Raw genomic sequence first — 13,918 nt, forward strand, 5'->3', positions numbered from 1 at the left:
TTAATATTCATGTCCCCAAACCAAAAAGCGCAGAAACATACTGTGGTTCTGCTGGAAGACAATCTTTCTCCACCGCACACACTCTAAATAAAAAACGAGCAAATTTCTTTTACAAATATTTTCTGTTGGTTTTATTTATTTAAAGTGCCAGTAAAAACGCAGCTTAAAGCTAAAAGTTAGACTCTGTTTACACTTTCAACGCTTTTGTTTTTAACATTACACCCAAGAAAATCGTCCTTTCATCTCTAAACCTTTCTCTTTCCATCTCTCGGTCTATATATCTCTCATGATCCAATTCAATTACGATTAATACACATAGAAATGCTTTTAGCTCATATTCTTAATGGCTGAGACACTCTTCGCTAACTTGAGCCTAACATAAGTCGCGTAAAGTACATACATCGGTTTAGTCCTTAAAATCTTAAAAGTTTTCGAACCAAAAGTGTGTTTTTCTTTGCCAGCAAAATAGGATTTATTTTTGTAAATTTAATTGATTTTTTTCATGATTTTGCGCATTGTGTAAGTCTTATCTTGTTTTCGTGTTCGGTTTAAATTGAATCTTAAACTCAGTTCAATGTAAATGGTTTTTGGTTTGGTTGGATCAAGGGCTACGGGTGTGGGGTGTAGGAAGTGCCCCACATCGGAGGTTGTTCAAGGGTTTTTGTCTTAAAAACAATTTTCGTCTTAAACTTAGCTTGCAACACAGTCAAGCATTTATCAATTAACATTGTATATTGAATTATGTCTCGTTTTTTGTGTTTGACTCGCACGCACGGACTGCACAGACTATTTACACATATTACAAATACAGGAATAGTTTTAAAAACTAAATATACGTATATATACGATCTAATAGATCTAAAATATTTTGTTTAGATTTTTTTTTCCGAAAGAAATCGTTTGAGTTCGGTCAGGACATGATTAGCTTCGGTAAAACTAAATTAAAATAGGAAGTGAAATTTCGCAGGCCGAAAATGTAACAATATGTACTATATAGTAGCTAAAATGATATCATCATAATCATGCACACACTGATCGCACAAACGCTTACTCGTAGCTTACATCAAAATGATTAAAATGTTAATTAATGTTTACGTTAATCTCTCAGCTGGCGTGTGTATATGGTTTAAGGAAACATGTTTTATGCACAAACTACTATTGCATTCTCATCGAGGGTTTGTAAACACAAAGACAATGGACTCAATTAGCTTATGGCAATCGATATGGAAATTCAATTAGTTAATGACTTTAAAACACATATAACTGGGAGTACCCACTAGTTTTAGTGGCTTAGGTTTGTTCATGAAACATCGAGTTCCTTAAAATGTACAATCGAAGCAAATATAGTTTACAATTCATATTTAAATATACTAGATTACTTTATAATTATATAGTTGTATTTTAATTTGCTTTTCGCTTTACGGCTACAGTAAAATAGGAAGAACAAGCTTTGGTTACAAAAACAAGAAACAAAAATAATAAAAGTCAAACGAAACACTAACTAATGCGAAATGAACGAATAACAAAAATAATAAGCATGCCTATGGGTGAAAGGGGCAACCAATAGGAGTTGATTGCAAGGATCGAGAATTGTAATGATGGATGAGGGAATGGGCAAGTAGTTGCAGCTTAGAATAACAAACATAAGCTCATCAACTGGATGGGCGTGCAACCATGTGTGAAGTGTTTGGTACATATTTTAAGATTAGAGGCACAGCAGCAGCAATAGCGACGCGGGCATGGCAAGCTGCACGTGAGCAGGCGGCGCACCAACTTTGATTCATTAATTCTTTACTTTGTTTTACATTACGATTTCCTGAGTTTGTCAACGTTGTGTTGCTTTATGCCTAAATATTTAATTCTCTTCTATGCTGATGATGTGGTTCCTCGCTGTCGATGTACAAATATCTTTTACAATGCAGTTTAAAAAGGTTCTGCTTATTGAATCCGTGTTTGTATATTGGGTATAGTTGCTTTCACTGCTGCTCAGTCTTGACAAAGTCTCACTGTATTTTTCGTTTTGTATTTATAGTTTTTGTGTGCTGGATTCTCTTGCTCGCGAACAGGATTAGTAATAAAAATGTATAGATTGTTTTTATAAGATATTTGTTGTTGGTATACCTATGCCCTAATCGGTAGCTCTAATGGCAGTGCGGTAGTTTCCTATGGCGCGCCGCTTTGCTCACGCTGCCCGGAAACAAGCAAATCTCAGCGGAAATGTCAACGAAGGCTATGTACAATAGTTGAGGATGGTTTGGACACAAAACTAATAACGAGCTCGTTCTCGCGGAAACAAAGCAAGCATTGAAATCATTAAGGATGAGTTAGCGCTTAATATTTACAATTTCCTTTGTATTTCTATCTTAACGGTTTGCTCGAACTGCTTTGCAGGCGCTGCCAGGACATTTAAGGTAACGCGGGGCCAGGTTACAGGTTGCTTATGAGCATCGTACGAAAGTGCCGCCACCATCGTACGTACTCAAATCTCCTCCCTCTCGAACTCGTCGAACTAGAGCCACAATCAGTTTTTGACTTTGTCCTCGACACTTATGCTCGCTAGCGTCTTCTTGATGCGCAGAGCGGTCAAACGCGCCACGGGATTGGGATACCAGCACTCCTTCATCACCTTGGCCATATTGTGGAGCACGTCGGATGCGTGCCAGCGATTTGGAATGTTGGGGCGGATTCTTTCAATGCAAACAACCTGAAGGAATGAAATCGTATTTTTAAAAACTTCAAAAAGATAAAATTTTCTGCTTCTGCCAACCTTCTTCATTTCTTCGATGCTGGGATCCGGTTGCACGGCATCATAGTACGGCAACTGGTACTCGTCGTAGATCATGCCCATGTTGCAGCGCCGCGCAATCTCCCAGAGGATCAAACCGAAGGCGTAGACATCGGCCCGCTTATAAGAGTCAAAGTGCTGGGCGTTCATCGTCTCATCCAGCACCTCGGGGGCCATGTAGCGCTTGGTGCCCACACGATGCGTGGAAGGAATGTCCACCGAGTCATCTTTCTCCACATGGCGCACGGCCAAACCCAAATCTCCGATGGCGCAGCTCAGGTTCGACTTGACCAGGATGTTCTTGGACTTGAGATCCCGATGAGCAATGGCTGGCTTGCCGCGAGTACCCACAATATCCATGTGCAGGTGGGCCAGTCCAGTGGCAATGCTCAGCGACATGTTCAGCATGGTGTTGGTGTCCACCGCATGCGTGGTCAGATAATCGAACAGCGATCCATTCTCGTGGTAGTCTGTCACTAGCCACAGCTGTGTCCAAGTTCCATTGTCTATTGGAAAACGGTAGGGAGAGAATAAGCATTTTGGATTTCTCAGAGAGGATCGTCTGACAGGCTCACCCTTGTTGTCGGCGGCTATGAAGCCCAGGATGTTCTCATGCCGAAGCATAACCGTCTGATAAATCTCGGCCTCGCGGAACCAAGAGCACTCCTCGCGGCTGGAGAAGATCTTGACGGCCACGTTCTCGCCTCGCCAGCGACCACGCCACACCTCGCCAAAGCGACCCTTTCCGATCACGTGGCACAGTTGCACCTGTCGGGCAATGGATCGTTGCACCAACAAGGGGAGACCAGCTAGTGGGAAAAAAGGATTAATATTTCATTTAGGAAATAGGTACACATGGAACTCACCCGAACCGGAGCCCGAAGTGGTCATCTCGATGATGTCGTGTATCGTTGTGTTGCCATTCAAAATGGGATCGTAGACAGAGTCCTCCTTGGCAAAGGGTCTGCCGCTGGCCAAGCGCTTTCTCCTTTGGAAGTAGTACCACGAGCCGGTGCCGGTGAGGCAAATGAAGAGGGTCACGCCCAAGATGATGGCCCCCAACTCCCAGCTGGTCAAGCTGCGCGACGGCACCATGTCTGGACACATTCAAGGATAACATTATTAGAGAAAATCAATGGCAGCATAGGGTTAATGTGTGAGAAGTAATGGAAAATAAAAAATAGTAAGAATATGCGGAATGTTAGTCCATCCACTGGGAATGGCATGCACGAAGCCGTTAATAGGTAGATGTGCGTGATACAGGTAAGAAAACAAGGTGCATTACAAAAAACGAATCCCAGAAACTCATTCCAAACACAAGCCATTAGTAGAACTTAAATTTAATAATTTATTTACACAAACAGCACTGACCTGCACATGAATATGTTTCGGTTATTTACAAACCTTTGCATACCAAACGACGTCGCCTTAAAATCTACTTCAAAACTACTTCGCAAATGAACAACTTACAAACTATACGTAACAAGAGTTGGTTTTAATAAAGTTTTCGGTACCGAATCTGAATCAAAAAATGGCAGACAAACAGACTCATACAGAGACCCACAAGCCACCCACTGAACAAACACAAAAGTGCAATGGAAATGAGCGAACTCGTCTCATTAAAACTGAAATACCCTAACAGAAGTATTAAAAATGTTGGTAAATAAAGTGAATTTAAGGTTGAAAACAATATCAATTATATATTAAAATAATAATTTATCATAACAATAAAATTGGTTTATTATTTGTCTTTGGAAATGCAACTTCTGTGAGGGTAATAATTATAAAAAAAGAGCCAGACAGCAAGAAAAATGCGGCCATTAATGAATGAAATGAGAGACGCTGGCTCTGGCTCTGGCGCTGGCTGGAACTGCAGTTGCAGCTTTGGCCCTGGCGTTGCACATGAATGAATGACCGAGCCGCATAAACAGAAACGGGGCAGACACACCGACACACACATTCAGACAGCGGCACAGACAGTCACTGGAGTGGGCACAACAAAAAAGGGGGCACCACCGCCAGGAGGCAGGCCCAGCTCCCCCCATTTGTGGTTGTGGCTGGGGTGGTTCTCGCTTCTTTTTTTGTGCTGACTGCGGTGCGGCCCTTGAGACATGTTTGTTGTTGGCTGCTTACTTCCTTCTTAAATGCGTTTTTAACAAGTCAATGCGATGATGACTCGAAAGGTCACCAGACAAGCCCACAGCACAAAACTGCAGCCCGAACTCAGGTGACTAAATGGCGGCCAGTTGGTTGGGGTGATTGGGCGCCAGCAAGGCCACCGACAAGGTAACAAAGTGGTGCGAACAACAAGGACGATCCAAGGGAACACTAAAAACAATACCATGTCCTTTCCACAAATAAAAACAATGTACTAAAATCCTTAATATTAATAATTAAAATTTATAGTCAAATAATCATGAATTCAATTATGGTATCGAGAACACTTTCGGAGGACGAACATGGACAGTGACGGGGGGCAATGGACATTGTCGGAGACAGGTGGGCACTGGAAGCGTTTATGTGCGAACTTGTGTATGGGTGTATGGGTGTGTGTGTGTGTGGGTGGCGGCCAGGAGTGCTTATGCATGTGTTGGTGCGCGAATGAGTTTTGTTACAAAAAAACTGAGAGTGTACTAAAAAAAACTACTCAAATGAGGGGTGATGCAGTGGCATGGGCGTGGCTGCCTCGCGATGTTGGGTGGTGCTGCGAGTGGGCGGGTGTGGCGGCGGTGTGTGCAATGCTGATCTCACCTGGTAGGACACCACTGTAATTTGCTCGCGTATTGCAAAGGCTCTCGGAGCAGCACTGTGAGTGGGCTATCTGCGAATTAACCTTGCACGGGGACGGATCATCGGGTGGCAAGTGGCCTGCGTCCAGGCATCTACATACACAATATTTAGTTGGGATTTGCTTCATCTACTGGGTTATTGCTTTTGCATGTGTTTGGTTTGTTTATTTTCTTTTTTTTTTAGTTTCTACTTCTAATTTAAAGTCTAGATTAGCAATTTGGGTTGGTTGTGTTCCATTTGTTGTTATTCTAGTTGCGGTGTGCAGTTGAGAAGCAGCTGTTGCAGCTATCACTTACAAGCTAATATTCAGCAGCAGCAGCAGCAGCAGCCTGCAGAGAGGGGGGCGGGGGTCATAGGCTCAGGTTGTGTTGTCAGGTGCACAGGCAAAAAGCAGAGTCGGGGAATATGGGGGGTAAACCACAGCCAGATGGGAGGAGGGATGTTAAGTGTAAGACCTCGGATAGGGGTCTATAACCCATATAACGCCCTAGCAGAAACAACCTAACAGAAGGGCTCCATCAGAAGGTCGAAAATCATCCGACATCTACAAACTACAAACTACCAACAAGGTTTGTACGAGATACTTTGGCATGCATATAGATAGTTAGGGTTTATAGTTCATAGTTGGTCATAGAGGGATAGGGTGTGTAAGCTGGATTCCGTATAAGATATATACTGTGGTGTGTTTGTGTGTGCCACAAAGAGATAGGCAAAAAGGTGGGCGGTAGGAGGAGAAAAGAGAAAAAAACAGAGATTGGAGGGTGGAGGGGAGCCCGAGAAGCGAATAAAGTGCAAATAGAAAAGGTAAATAATAAAACAAAAGAGCAACAACTAGCCGTTGTGCACACCTCAAACTAAACTAGTATAAAAATGGATATCATTACAGATTATTCGATTGTTTATTTAATAATAAGTAAATTATTATTATTGTAATTAATATTATTATTATTATTGTAGTTGTTGTTGCAGTGCATAATTAGGCAAAAGTGAGATAAAAGATAAGAGAGAGAGTAGTGCAAACTAAAGAGAGAGAAATTGTTGTATTTGTTGTATTTGTTGACTGTAGTGTCGAGTTGTTAGGTGAAATGTTGCTGTACCTGTTTCAAATATCCTTTTCATAATCTCATTCTTATTGCAGAACTCATTCCTACAACACTCAACTCTATACGTATCGTACTTGGGCTTACCGCTGAGGCATTCAAACGGTATCCGATGCATATCGTATTTCAAATCGAGGCAGCTATATATTTGCCAACAATTGGGTATAGTTTTCGAATTTCGGATTTCGGATAAGGGAGCGACGGGGGAGAGAATAGAGAAAATATTATCAAATTAAATCAAGTTAGTTTTGGATTGGCATTTTATAGTTGCGATTGCTGTATGCTGTATGGTGGTTGTTGTTTGTTGACTTTCAGCTTGTTGCTAATTGAAGTTTCATTCTGGTTAGTAGCAATAATACTTTTAAAAAAATATGTAACTCGGGTTGCAAGTCGGTATCGATATCGGTATCGCGACGCCCTGGGCGGCGTTCGTTAGTAAAAGGGCTCTGCAGTTTTGGGTTAGAGATCAACTTCAACGAGCAAAAAATTGTGGGGTAATAACAGTCAGAAGGTAAACTATCAAACGGTGAGGGGGCAAAAGTCACACAAGAACGGGCAGAAGAGCGAAACACGTGCAGAAGCGCACGCACCTTCAACGGCGACCAACGAATTCAACCGCCGGCCACCCTCCATCTTGATGACGGGCCGGAGCCATCGGTTGCAAAAGTCTCTGTCCTTGCAGCAGGCGTGTCCGCCGTGCCGGGCTGCCGGACGGGCGGTGGGTCCAGGGCCCGCGTTGCACCAGATGAACCGACCCGGCGGAAAGCTCTGCGACATATTGAGGCATCTGCATCGGTGCAGATTGTTTGACTGGCTGTTCTGAAATCCTAACGACTAGGGATTGTGCCGGGATCCCCAGGCATGAGACACTCACCTGTAGCTGAAGATGATGCCCCTGTCCTCGCTCTTCTCCACCGACGTGAAGCAGTAGCCGTCCGTCTCACAAATGTTGTTAGATTCCTTGCAGATGTCGCAGTGGCATTTGATCAACTCTGAAACACGAATTAGTTGTTAACCATTTGAAAAACCAACAAATTAATCGATTTGGTGATGGCAGAAATTAACTAATTAGAGAACGAAGAGATCCATAAATCAACCGCCAGCTGATTGGTATCTCCTTTGGCGCTGGCCACAAGTTTGGACTTGGCATAACCATGCCCACGGGGCACCTGGCCGGGCACACGCTTACCCAGACAGCCACAGACACATCCATAGACGCAGACACTGCCGAAAGCGTGATGAAACAAAAACAAAACCATTTAGCATTAACAAAGCAGACGCAGAGAAGACAAGTGCAAAGTGGAGGGCCAGACAATGCGACCAGTTATGCCCTCCCTCCGCTTGCCGGTCTGTGCTTAGGCCTGCGTTTTTTTTTTTGCATGCCGGTTGCAGTTGCAAGTACCCGACTGCAGCGAGTGCAGCGGGCAAAATGCATCCAGACGTGGGGGTGTCTGCTGCCAAGCGGCGTTGGAGTGGGCCATGAGAGCTGTCTGGCTCAGCTCATTGACACCAAGCTGACGTCACGAGATGGGAATGGAATCGGAGACGGAGACGGCCTTTTAGAGGCATTCAGAGTCTTTGAGGTGTTAGAGTCACGCGAGCTGCACTCACAGAAAAATCCTTTGATATTTCATATTAAAAATAAACTTAAAACTACTTAGGACTACTTTTAATAAACTATTTAAAGTTAATTACACATCAATGTAATTCAATTATTAACGGTAACACGTTATCTTAGCCTACCCCGAATCTAAACTGGTTTCCCCTAGTTCGATGACTAAATTTTGTTCAGTGTACGGAGATTAGCCTCCGAAAAACCTCCGACTTACTTTCTTGCTTTTTGCTAACTGGCTGCGCTACATAGGGCTTCAGCTCCTGAGATGCTACAGGCGCAGCAGATCCAGAGTCTGATCCATCGCCGTCTTGGGGCAGCAACATGGGCACTGCGCTATTGTTACTATTGCTGTTGTTGTTATGACTTCTGTTATCAGTGGCCAGCGACGTCGATTGGGCGAGATAAGGCTGCTGGCCAGCTGTTCCGTTTGCTGCCTTCGCCAGCGGCGCCCTGGTCGGCTGCCATTTGCTGGCCCGAGCCACAGTCCCGGGATCCGAACTGGAAGCGTTCAAGCTGGTGTCCATTACCAATTCGATGGGAGAAGCTGATCGTTGATGGGAGGGGAGAGCGGGGAAATATAGGTTAGTTTCACACCTGGCCAGCACGAGGGTGGCCACATCCTCCGCCCCGATGGGGCAACCAAGAGGGGACCGAACTCACCGCAAACAGAGGCTCCGAGCAGAGCGCCCAGGAAGATGAGCCGGTGAGCAGCGAACATGTTTTGCTTTCACAGCAATTATCGGTCGCGGACGGCAGGCCTGTGTTGTGTTATTGTTTGCCACGGGTAGTGGGGCTTTTCTTTTGTTTTTCGCGCACGCACACGCATACACGCACAAACACAAAAACAGTGCGGCGCAAGTTCAAAGTCTGGGTCTGCGATTCACTTGCTTCTGATGGACAGACCCGCCAGGATGCAGGGGAACGAGCAGAACCTGCAACAGGAGGTGGAGGAAGCAGAGGACCTCGCCAGACACCCACTAATTGGCCCTGAATTGCGCATTTATCGCGTACGAATCGCGCCCACGAGTTCTCACAATTTTCGGGGGCATTGCTGATTGTTGTTACTGCACTGGACGAGTTTCGCTTATTGTTGCTTATTTCAGAATCTCCGCTCCACCCAATTGGAGGTGAAAAACTCTTCCTCACATTTCACGAACTTCACAGACGAGGGCGAGTTTTCAGGCGGAATCTTATCACGTGATTTACGTTGGAAACCACAGCGGCTTTCAGTTGTTTTACAATCCACGCAGTGGCCGGCACTACGTAGGTCACTTTGCAGCAATTTGTTTTTATTAATTGCTGTTATTTTATGTTAAATATACAATTTTGTGCAGTGAAAAATCCGCGATTGTGTGTGTGAATCTGCAACGGTGTGACCAATGTGCTCGAAATTTAAAAACGCAAAAATAGGTCGGGTGCCGCCAAAAGTATGGCAGCCTTTTTTGTTACATCTGGCAGCTTTCTTTTAAAAACATCAAAATTAAAATTAATTTACTTTTATTTTTAAATACAATTTGTTTAGTCATTATGGTTTACAGATATTAAATGCAAATTTTTATAATTGTCCAGGCTTGAGTTTGTTGAATAAGCAGATCGAGGTTTGTAAGAAGTCAGATGATTCCCCAAATATGAATTTTATGCTTTTTAAAACAGCCAATTGTTCTCTGGCCTATTTCAGTAATAAAGCGCTATATTTCTAATGGGTGGTAACAGAAATTTATTTCCGATAACTGCAGGTACTTCGAAAGGGCCCAGGAATCCAATGAGAACCAAAATGCGGTGCACACGTCGTGAAACGGAAACAAATCCACGGCATGATAGGGGTATAATTTAATGTTTTGTTTTCTACTGCCACAAGAGGCTCAGAATGGAAAGCGGCGGCATGCCAGGCTCAGCTCCCTTGGCAAATCCTACATAAAGAAAATATTGATAAGTGATAAGAGCATAAAAATGCATGTGCTTCTTCTTTCACACCGCGTGTGGAGAAGAAACCCGAAGAAAATCGTATTTACCCAAATACAAAACAAGGGGAACAAACCCCCAGTGGAATGTGGTCTGCACGGCACCAACGACAACTCCCAGACGCTCCTTAACTCCCTCAGACAGCTCCATTTTGTGCAGATTGTAGATTTTGAATCACAATTTCTTCGTGAATTACGAAATTAGAATCCAATACACCGACGGAAAGTCTAGTGTTGGTAAACGTTATTTTCTCAAGAGCCAAACTTCTGGCACAAATCACTTGGAACAAATGATTTATACTGATTTATAGGTAAATTATATTGAATATATGTTTGGAAAGCTTCGCCAGAGACTGCTTTGATTGGGAAAATTTGGAAAAGTTAAAAAATTTACTTGACAGTATTTTTTAAGGGTATTATTTTCATATGGTCCGGTTACATTGGAGTACCATTTGAATATATCATGGCGGCCTTAAAAGTTTTAAAAGTTTATGATCAAAAATATTTTAGGTGAATTTTATTGTAGTCGATTTAATATTATTCCTCTTTATTTAATGTTTTTCTCCCAAATAAATCAATTAAAGTTACCTATCCTTGTTAAGGCCGTTGTTTTCTTAAAATCTGGTCACACCCGAAGTTCTACCTTTCCTGCGTTGCCCACATGTGCATATAATACGTGCTAAGCGTATTTAATTTTTTTCGTTTCATGCACATGAAATATTCAGCAACGTAGAGCAACAGCTGCAGTGCCGAGGAGAGAACTTGTGATTGCGGCCCACTCTGTTCCTATCGTCAAACAAATACGTAAGTGATAAGCAACACTTTTTGACGTCGAGCTCGACGAGCACAGAATTCAGTGAAAAATCAATTCGTGTTATGTAAGTTGACTGGCGCACGACTAACGGAGAAATTATCCGCTTTCGCAGATCCTAATTCGCTAACTTGTTGGGACGGACCATGAAAACAACCAACCTCGGCCTGTACGCTTTCCGTTTAACCTTCGGTCAGGTGAGCACTCGCATATTAAACCAGTAAAACGGGAAACCACTCTACGCGAAAATGCGTTCAGCGACATTCGGTGCCAACTAGTGTCCCGGCCCCGCGAAACCCACACATCCCACTACAAAGCAACAATGGACCACCTAAAGCCAGGAGACTCTTGCCTCGAATGTTTGGAACTCGGCTTAGATCACAAGCTGCGCCTATTCTACATCAATCTTGACGAGGAACTGCTCAAGTGCGAGTCTCGTACTTGTCTCTGGCCGCACAATGACGAGGTTTCTTCGGATGAGGATTTTGACTTTGGGGATCCTTCTGAAACTGATCTGAGTCTATCTGATGGACCGAGTGCAAACCCGCCAGCACATCCCGCTGCGAAAACGTCTGATAAGGTGGAATGTTCCTATTCTGCAGATGCTTCATTGCCTGCAACGGCGGGGAACGATGACGACGACCAGTTCATTTTGGAGTTGCTAAAGCAACTGGATCCAGCTCCGCAAATGGTACCTATGGAGCCTTCACTGCCCGATCTGTCCTCTTCAGCCCATACTGAAGCAAAGATTCAGCCAGATTTTGACATGCCGAACCTAATGGATTTCAATATAGACTTTCCTGTGTCTGTACCTGCTACAGAAACCAAATCCGTTACAGAATCTCCAATAGAATATAAGGAAACAGACCAGCCGCCTATGAAGCTAAAGCTTCCAGAAAAAAAGGGCGCACTGCTGAAAAATCTCAAAAGCCAATTGGCGGATAAACTCAACAGTTCGTCGGAAAAGGAAGAGAAAATTGAACAAAAAGTGAATCCAATTCCTGCTGATATCAAGCCCCAAATTCAAAATAACCTGCAGATAGATCCCTTTAGCAGCCCGCTGAAGAAAGCGTCCACTCAGCCGCGTAGTCCTCCACCGGCCTTAAATGTTATCATCAGTATTCCGGAGCTCAAAAAGCCCAATTCCTTTCTGGACGCTATTAAACGCCATGACAAAGAGCGATCATCAGCGGCTCGGAGACGTTACAGAGTCCCGGGACCGGCTGGTAGAGGCCGCTATACCAAAGCTGTGATGCAGTTATTCGACAATTTGGAGACCACGAAAGCAAAGCAAAGGCCGCCCCAACCTTAAGCGATGTTGTTTCTTTTTTTTTAAGTTTTAGAAATAAATTTGCATATAAAATATGCATATACCAACCGGATGAGAACTCAAGTTCGTTTATGTTTTAAAAATGTCTTTGTATTTTTTGTTTATAAATTCGCCAATTTATAAATAGGCGGCACGCGTCTAGCGCATGATAATGTGCCAAGAAATACAGAGATTCCCGAAGAGGAATCTGGTGAGAGGCCACCATATCAGCATATTTGAACTCGGAAAAGAAGGTCGTTGGAACTGCGTCACTAGATGAGAGGTTTCTCAAAGCCGAGATTAACAGTGGAGGCGACAGCAAGTGATAAAGCGGAACAATTGTTGAGGGAGAAAAGTGGCGTCGTAACAGCCCGCAGGAGGCGTCCTATCTAATCTGGCATTACATCGACCCGCTAATCAGTTCAATGAACGTGGGAACGTATGTAGGGAAATCGGTTTCGTGTGGCTGGGCACTTGAACCTGGTTGCCAACCACCGGCGCAGGAATTTGTTGCTGCGTAGTATCTTTTCGTAGATGGGTGCTGGGCAGTGGGCCAAGTTTATTGTTTGTTTGGCCGCTAAAAATATACATTTATAGTATAATGCCTAAGATAGTGTGCCTAATGGTTATCTTATCTCCCTCAGGCGCCGTCGCTGTCCACACAGGCAACGTCGCACTGCAGCCATGGATTCACCACCAGCTCTTCGGCACCAAACCGTGTGGTGACGCGCTCTGCAACCATGCTGGCGCTTTTTGGCATCGCCCTGTCCTCATTCAGCCTGAAGCAGCTTCTCGCCAAGAAGCAGAAACACCAGGGCCTCCGCAAGCTCTAAGCTAAAGCAGAATGGGTATCTAGCCTAGGTAGAGCGGGAGAAGAGCCGCTGCGATTAGGCCATGTCTTGAAGCCGCATCCGACTCACTCATCACCCACCATCATATGTATATTTGCCTATTTTAAGCCATTCATCACTCAAACACACAATCGGATCAGGCACGCAGCAGGTGCCGGGCATGTTCATTTATTTTAATTTGCTTGTTGATTTTAAGACCCAGGCAGGACAACTTCTCGGGTACATACATAGATGTATTTTCTTGATTACACATGCACACCACTCGCTCGCAGCGCCAACTAAAAGGAATAATTTGTGATAAATCTTATATGAGTGTAGCCAAAACATGGCAAGCTAAACAGAGGTCGGAAACAAAAAGTCGCTAAATTTATGAAAATCCCAAATTATTATTAAACTTTTAGTTATGTATAGTTTGTGTATTTGAGTCTATCATATATGTATATTTAGTTACAAAATTGTAAACAGAACAGAGAAACGACTAAGAAGGAATAGAAACATTAATGACACCGACGGATATAAAATCGTGGGGCACTCTTCGTGCACTTTGCGTGAAACAGTATCCAATAAATCCAAGAAACAAACTAGTTATAGTTATATATTCAAATAAAAACATTATATTCAGCTGGAAATTTATGAATTTTTCTTCATTTTGGAAATTTAACAAATTAAATTAGATGCAGTATAAAATAACCAAAG

The 13,918-nt window shown here is 43.5% G+C and overlaps 4 protein-coding genes across 7 annotated transcripts; 2 read left to right on the forward strand and 2 right to left on the reverse strand.

Moving 5' to 3' along the window:
• Positions 1 to 103: 103 nt before the first annotated feature.
• babo (TGF-beta receptor type-1 babo) lies at positions 104 to 9,670 on the reverse strand. 4 transcript variants are annotated; one of them, XM_017238234.3, is made up of 8 exons: positions 8,951 to 9,670; positions 8,505 to 8,834; positions 7,550 to 7,667; positions 5,537 to 5,667; positions 3,652 to 3,882; positions 3,361 to 3,594; positions 2,768 to 3,291; positions 104 to 2,704 (listed from the first exon to the last, which is right to left on the reverse strand). In XM_017238234.3, exons 1-8 carry the CDS (start codon positions 9,006 to 9,008, stop codon positions 2,522 to 2,524), a joined length of 1,809 nt encoding a protein of 602 aa, XP_017093723.2. In that variant the 5' UTR covers positions 9,009 to 9,670; the 3' UTR covers positions 104 to 2,521. The 4 variants fall into 4 exon arrangements, with proteins under 4 accessions (XP_017093723.2, XP_017093722.2, XP_017093721.2 ...); XM_017238233.3 differs by lacking the exon at positions 5,537 to 5,667 and adding an exon at positions 6,673 to 6,815; XM_017238232.3 differs by lacking the exon at positions 5,537 to 5,667 and adding an exon at positions 7,266 to 7,462.
• A 100-nt stretch (positions 9,671 to 9,770) lies between these two features.
• Positions 9,771 to 10,583, reverse strand: Tom7 (Translocase of outer membrane 7). The gene is made up of 2 exons (XM_017238430.3): positions 10,303 to 10,583; positions 9,771 to 10,200 (listed from the first exon to the last, which is right to left on the reverse strand). Exons 1-2 carry the CDS (start codon positions 10,400 to 10,402, stop codon positions 10,136 to 10,138), a joined length of 165 nt encoding a protein of 54 aa, XP_017093919.1. The 5' UTR covers positions 10,403 to 10,583; the 3' UTR covers positions 9,771 to 10,135.
• Positions 10,584 to 10,872: 289 nt separating this feature from the next.
• Positions 10,873 to 13,851, forward strand: LOC108123290 (uncharacterized). Its single transcript, XM_017238429.3, has 3 exons — positions 10,873 to 11,055; positions 11,178 to 11,259; positions 13,016 to 13,851. The coding sequence occupies exons 2-3, from the start codon at positions 11,209 to 11,211 to the stop codon at positions 13,202 to 13,204; spliced, it is 240 nt and encodes a 79-aa protein (XP_017093918.2). The 5' UTR covers positions 10,873 to 11,055; positions 11,178 to 11,208; the 3' UTR covers positions 13,205 to 13,851.
• Positions 11,266 to 13,058, forward strand: LOC108123289 (uncharacterized). The gene has a single exon (XM_017238428.3). The coding sequence runs from the start codon at positions 11,385 to 11,387 to the stop codon at positions 12,372 to 12,374; it is 990 nt and encodes a 329-aa protein (XP_017093917.2). The 5' UTR covers positions 11,266 to 11,384; the 3' UTR covers positions 12,375 to 13,058.
• Positions 13,852 to 13,918: the final 67 nt, after the last annotated feature.

This window comes from Drosophila bipectinata, chromosome 2R (assembly GCF_030179905.1).
Source record: "Drosophila bipectinata strain 14024-0381.07 chromosome 2R, DbipHiC1v2, whole genome shotgun sequence".
Classification (NCBI taxonomy): domain Eukaryota; kingdom Metazoa; phylum Arthropoda; class Insecta; order Diptera; family Drosophilidae; genus Drosophila; species Drosophila bipectinata.